This window comes from Lampetra fluviatilis, chromosome 67 (assembly GCF_964198595.1).
Source record: "Lampetra fluviatilis chromosome 67, kcLamFluv1.1, whole genome shotgun sequence".
NCBI lineage: Eukaryota > Metazoa > Chordata > Hyperoartia > Petromyzontiformes > Petromyzontidae > Lampetra > Lampetra fluviatilis.
In genome coordinates, this window is record NC_136341.1 from 2,683,660 (window position 1) to 2,689,871 (window position 6,212).

The 6,212-nt window shown below is 59.1% G+C and overlaps 1 protein-coding gene across 7 annotated transcripts in view; it reads left to right on the plus strand.

Annotated features, from left to right (window-relative positions):
- Positions 1-6,212, plus strand: part of LOC144952436 (uncharacterized) — a 29,536-nt gene extending 23,324 nt beyond the window's left edge. For 3 of the 7 annotated variants that reach the window (XM_078882836.1, XM_078882837.1, XM_078882838.1), the window contains exons 2-4: positions 1,406-1,492; positions 1,758-1,912; positions 5,979-6,212. In XM_078882836.1, coding sequence (XP_078738962.1) covers positions 1,769-1,912; positions 5,979-6,212 — 378 coding nt within the window. In that variant the 5' untranslated portion in view covers positions 1,406-1,492; positions 1,758-1,768. Of the gene's footprint in view, positions 1-1,254; positions 1,497-1,757; positions 1,913-5,978 lie in introns of those variants that run through there. The other 4 variants (XM_078882841.1, XM_078882842.1, XM_078882839.1 and 1 more) reach the window with 3 other exon arrangements.

Here is a 6,212-nt window from a genome sequence, read left to right on the forward strand (position 1 = left end):
TGTGGGTGAGTGTGTGGGTGTGTGGGTGAGTGTGTGGGTGTGTGAGTGTAGGTGTGCGTGTAGGTGTGTGTGTGTGAGTGTCTGTGAGTGTGTGTGTCTGGAGGTAGGTGTGTGTATGTGAGTGTGTGAGTGTGTGCAGGTGTGTGTAAGTGTGTGGGTGTGTAGGTGTGTGAGTGTGGGTGTGTGAGTCTGTGTGTGTAAGTGGGTGTGTGAGTGTGTGTGAGTGTGTGTGTCTGTAGGTAGGTGTGTGTATGTGAGTGTGTGAGTGTGTGTAGGTGTGTGTAAGTGTGTGGGTGTGTAGGTGTGTGAGTGTGGGTGTGTGAGTCTGTGTGTGTAAGTGGGTGTGTGAGTGTGTGTGTCTGTAGGTAGGTGTATGTATGTGAGTGTGTGAGTGTGTGTAGGTGTGTGTAAGTGTGTGGGTGTGTAGGTGTGTGAGTGTGGGTGTGTGAGTCTGTGTGTGTAAGTGGGTGTGTGAGTGTGTGTGAGTGTGTGTGTCTGTAGGTAGGTGTGTGTATGTGAGTGTGTGAGTGTGTGTAGGTGTGTGTAAGTGTGTGGGTGTGTAGGTGTGTGAGTGTGGGTGTGTGAGTCTGTGTGTGTAAGTGGGTGTGTGAGTGTGTGTGAGTGTGTGTGTCTGTAGGTAGGTGTGTGTATGTGAGTGTGTGAGTGTGTGTAGGTGTGTGTAAGTGTGTGGGTGTGTAGGTGTGTGAGTGTGGGTGTGTGAGTCTGTGTGTGTAAGTGGGTGTGTGAGTGTGTGTGAGTGTGTGTGTCTGTAGGTAGGTGTGTGTATGTGAGTGTGTGAGTGTGTGTAGGTGTGTGTAAGTGTGTGGGTGTGTAGGTGTGTGAGTGTGGGTGTGTGAGTCTGTGTGTGTAAGTGGGTGTGTGAGTGTGTGTGGATGAGTGAGTGTGTTGGGTGTAGGTGTGTATCAGTGTGTGTGTAGGTGAGTGTATGGATGAGTGTGTGAGTGTGAATGTGTAGGTGTGTGTGTGTGTGAGTGTATGAGTGTGTGTGAGTGGTATGAGTGTGTGTGTGTGAGTGTGTGAGTGTCTGGATGAGTGTATGAGTGTGTGTCTGGATGTGTGTGAGTGTGTGAGTGAGTGTCTGGATGAGTGAGTGAGTGTCTGGATTGTGAGTGAGTGTCTGGATGTGTGTGAGTGTGTGAGTGAGTGTATGTAGGTGTGTGTGAGTGTGTGAGTGTGTGTGTGTGAGTGTCTGAGTGTCTGGATGAGTGTGTGAGTGAGTGTGTGTGAGTAGGTGTGTATGAGTGTGTGTGAGTGAGTGAGTGAGTGTCTGGATGTGTGTGTGAGTGTCTGGATGTGTGGATGTGTGTGTGAGTGAGTGTCTGGATGAGTGGATGTGTGTGTGAGTGAGTGTCTGGATGAGTGTCTGGATGTGTGTGTCCCCAAGGTGACCACGCCATGCTGTCCCTACCACTGGAGTCGGCCGCCCGCCTGCTCTCCCTGCTGCTCCACCTGCTGCTCCACCTGTGATTGAGTGTGTGAGTGTGTGTGAGTGTGTGTGTGAGTGTGTGAGTGTATGTGATTGAGTGTGTGTGTGAGTGTGAGTGTGTGTGTGAGTGTGTGAGTGTATGTGATTGAGTGTGTGTGTGAGTGTGTGAGTGAGTGTCTGGATGAGTGTGTGAGTGAGTGTCTGGATGTGTGTGTGTGTGAGTGTGTGGATGAGTGTGTGAGTGTGTGAGTGAGTGTGTGTGAGTGTGTGTGTGTGAGTGTGTGAGTGAGTGTGCGTGTGTGTCCCCAAGGTGACCACGCCATGCTGTCCCTACCGCTGGAGTCAGCCGCCCGCCTGCTCTCCCTGCTGCTCCACCTGCTGCTCCACCTGCTGCTGCGGCCCGAGTCCCTGCTGCTGCTGGCGTCCGTGGCCACGCTCTGGGCGGCCGCCAGGCACGGCCCGAGGGTGACTCGCTCGTCCAGTCACTCACCGACTCACTCAGTCGCTCGCTCAGTCACTCGCTCAGTCGCTCACTGACTCACGCAGTCGCTCGCTCGCCCAGTCGCTCGTTCAGTCACTCACCAACTCACGCGGTCGCTCACTTCGCTCAGTCGCTCGCTCAGTCGCTCACAGACTCACCCAGTCGCTCGTTCAGTCACTCACCAACTCACGCGGTCGCTCACTCGCTCGCCCACTCACCGACTCACGCAGTCGCTCACTCACCCAGTCGCTCGCTCAGTCACTCACCGACTCACGCAGTCGCTCACTCGCCCGTCCAGTCACTCACCAACTCACGCGGTCGCTCACTCGCTCGCCCACTCACCGACTCACGCAGTCGCTCACTCACCCAGTCGCTCGCTCAGTCACTCACCGACTCACGCAGTCGCTCACTCGCCCAGTCGCTCACTCGCCCAGTCGCTCGCTCAGTCACTCGCTCAGTCGCTCACAGACTCGCACAGTCGCTCACTCGCCCAGTCGCTCACTCAGTCACTCACTGACTCACCCAGTCACTCACCAACTCTAGCAGTCAACCAGTCACTCCACGACTCACTCACCCAGTCATCACTCAGTCACTCGCCGACTCGCTCAGTCACCCAGTCATCACTCCGTCACTCACCGACTCACCAAGTCTCTCACCATCTCTATCAGTCACCCACTCACTCAACGACTCACTCACTCACCCAGTCATCACTCAGTCACTTATCGATTCACAGTAGTTCACTCACCCAGTCATCACTCAGTCATCACCGACTCGCTCAGTCACCCAGTGATCACTCCGTCACTCACAGACTCACGCAGTCTCTCACCATCTCTATCAGTCACCCAGTCACTCACCGACTCACAGTTGTTCACTCACCCAGTTATCACTCCGTCACTCACCGACTCACCAAGTCTCTCACTCAGTCGCTCGCTCAGTCACTTACCGACTCACGCAGTCGCTCACTCAGTCGCTCGCTCAGTCACTTACCGACTCACGCAGTCGCTCGCTTGCCCAGTTGCTCGCTCGCTCAGTCACTCAACGACTCACTCAGTCACTCACCCAGTCACTCACCGACTCACCAAGTCTCTCACTCAGTCGCTCGCTCAGTCACTTACCGACTCACGCAGTCGCTCACTCAGTCGCTCGCTCAGTCACTTACCGACTCACGCAGTCGCTCGCTTGCCCAGTCGCTCAACGACTCACTCAGTTACTCACCCAGTCACTCAACGACTCACCCAGTCATCACCCAGTCACTCAACGACTCACTCAGTTACTCACTCAGTTACTCACCCAGTCACTCACCCAGTCATCACTCCATCACTCACCGACTCGCTCACTCACCCAGTCACTCATTCTCCCAGTAGCTCACTCAGCCAGTCACTCACCGACTCACGCAGTCACTCAGCCAGTCACTCATTCTCCCAGTAGCTCACTCAGCCAGTCACTCACCGACTCGCTCACTCAGCCAGTCACTCATTCTCCCAGTAGCTCACTCAGCCAGTCACTCACCGACTCGCTCACTCAGCCAGTCACTCATTCTCCCAGTAGCTCACTCAGCCAGTCACTCGCTGACTCGCTTACCTGCTGTCCGACTCGCACAGTCACTCCCTGACTCACTCAGGCACTCACCCAGTCACTCACCGACTCACCCAGTCACTCACTCAGTCGCTCGCTCAGTCACTTACCGACTCACGCAAGTCGCTCGCTCAGTCACTCACTCAGTTGCTCGCTCAGTCACTTACCGACTCACGCAGTCGCTCGCTTGCCCAGTCGCTCGCTCAGTCACTCAACGACTCACTCAGTTACTCACCCAGTCACTCACCGACTCACCCAGTTACTCACTCAGTCACTCACCCAGTCACTCACCGACTCACCCAGTCACTCACTCAGTCGCTCGCTCAGTCACTTACCGACTCACGCAGTCGCTCGCTTGCCCAGTCGCTCGCTCAGTCACTCAACGACTCACTCAGTTACTCACCCAGTCACTCACCGACTCACCCAGTTACTCACTCAGTCACTCACCCAGTCACTCACCGACTCACCCAGTCACTCACTCAGTCGCTCGCTCAGTCACTTACCGACTCACGCAAGTCGCTCGCTCAGTCACTCAACGACTCACTCAGTTACTCACCCAGTCACTCACCAACTCACCCAGTCACTCACCCAGTCACTCACTGACTCACCCAGTCACTCACCAACTCACCCAGTCACTCACCCAGTCACTCATTCTCCCAGTAGCTCACTCAGCCAGTCACTCACCGACTCGCTTACCTGCTGTCTGACTCGCACAGTCACTCCCTCTCTCACTCAGTCACTCCCTGACTCACTCAGTCACTCCCTGACTCACTCAGTCACTCCCTCACTCACTCAGTCACTCCCTGACTCACTCAGTCATTCCCTCACTCACTCAGTCACTCCCTGACTCACTCAGGCACTCCCTCTCTCACTCAGTCACTCCTTGACTCACTCAGTCACTCCCTGACTCGCTCAGTCACTCCCTGACTCGCTCAGTCACTCCCTGACTCACTCAGTCACTCCCTGACTCACTCATTCACTCCCTGACTCACTCAGTCACTCCCTGACTCACTCAGTCACTCCTTGACTCACTCAGTCACTCCCTGACTCGCTCAGTCACTCCCTGACTCGCTCAGTCACTCCCTGACTCGCTCAGTCACTCCCTGACTCACTCAGTCACTCTCTGACTCACTCAGTCACTCCCTGACTCGCTCAGTCACTCCCTGACTCGCTCAGTCACTCCCTGACTCGCTCAGTCACTCCCTGACTCACTCAGTCACTCCCTGACTCACTCAGTCACTCCCTGACTCGCTCAGTCACTCCCTGACTCGCTCAGTCACTCCCTGACTCGCTCAGTCACTCCCTGACTCGCTCAGTCACTCTCTGACTCACTCCGCCGCTCGCTGCCTGACTCGCGTGAATGCCACATCGGTCGGGGCCTGCCGGAGCGTGCGCCCAGCGGGGAGAGGTGCACTCTGTTGGGGAGCGAGTCACCGGGTGGTGAGATAAAGAAACGCGGGAGAATGTTGCATGGGAGATAGGGGGCGGGAGAAGATGTCTCCACGTGTCTCACTCTGCCACTCTCCCCGTGTCTCACTCCCCGTGTCTCTCTCCCACTCTCCGCGTGTCTCACTCTCCCCACTCTCCCTGTGTCTCACTCCCCGTGTCTCTCTCCCACTCTCCGCCTGTCTCACTCCCCGTGTCCCACTTTCCCCACTCTCCCCGTGTCCCACTCTCCCCACTCTCCCCGTGTCTCACTCCCCGTGTCCCACTCTCCCCACTCTCCCCGTGTCTCACTCCCTGTGTCTCTCTCCCACTCCCCGTGTCCCACTCTCCCCACTCTCCCCGTGTCTCACTCCCTGTGTCTCTCTCCCACTCCCCGTGTCCCACTCTCCCCACTCTCCCCGTGTCTCACTCCCTGTGTCTCTCTCCCACTCCCCGTGTCTCACTCCCCCCACTCTCCATGTCTCCCCCCCCACTCCCCCCACTCTCCCCCCCCCCCCCACTCTCCCCACTCCCCCACCCCCCTCCCACTCCCACCCCACTCTCCCCCCACTCCCCCCACACTCCCCCCACACTCCCCCCACACTCCCCCCACACTCCCCCCACACTCCCCCCCACACTCCCCCCACACTCCCCCCACACTCCCCCCACACTCCCCCCACTCTCCCCCCACACTCCCCCCACTCTCCCCCCACTCTCCCCCCACTCTCCCCCCACACTCCCCCCACACTCCCCCCACTCTCCCCCCCCACTCTCCCCCCCCACTCCCCCCCCCACTCCCCCCACTCTCCCCCCCCACTCCCCCCACTCCCCCCCCACCCCCCCCCCCCACTCCCCCCACTCTCCCCCCACACTCCCCCCACACTCCCCCCACTCTCCCCCCACTCTCCCCCCACACTCCCCCCACACTCCCCCCACTCCCCCCACTCTCCCCCCCCACTCCCCCCACTCTCCCCCCCCACTCCCCCACTCCCCCCCCACCCCCCCCCCCCCACTCCCCCCACTCTCCCCCCCCCGTGTCCCACCCCTCAGCTGCGCTCCCTCCCGACCTCCGCCTGCCGCTCCCTCCGCCGCTTCGCCTCCTCCCGCGGCCCCTCCCCCCCGTCCCCCCCCGCCGAGCCGCCCCCCCCCACGGGGGGGCCCCCGTGCCCCCCCCCAGCGGCGGTGCCGTGGGGGGGGGGCCGGCGCCGCTCCCCGCCCCCCCCGCGTCACGTGGCAGTACCGCTCCCGCGGGGTGGCGGTGTTCGCGCTGCAGGGACGCCGTGA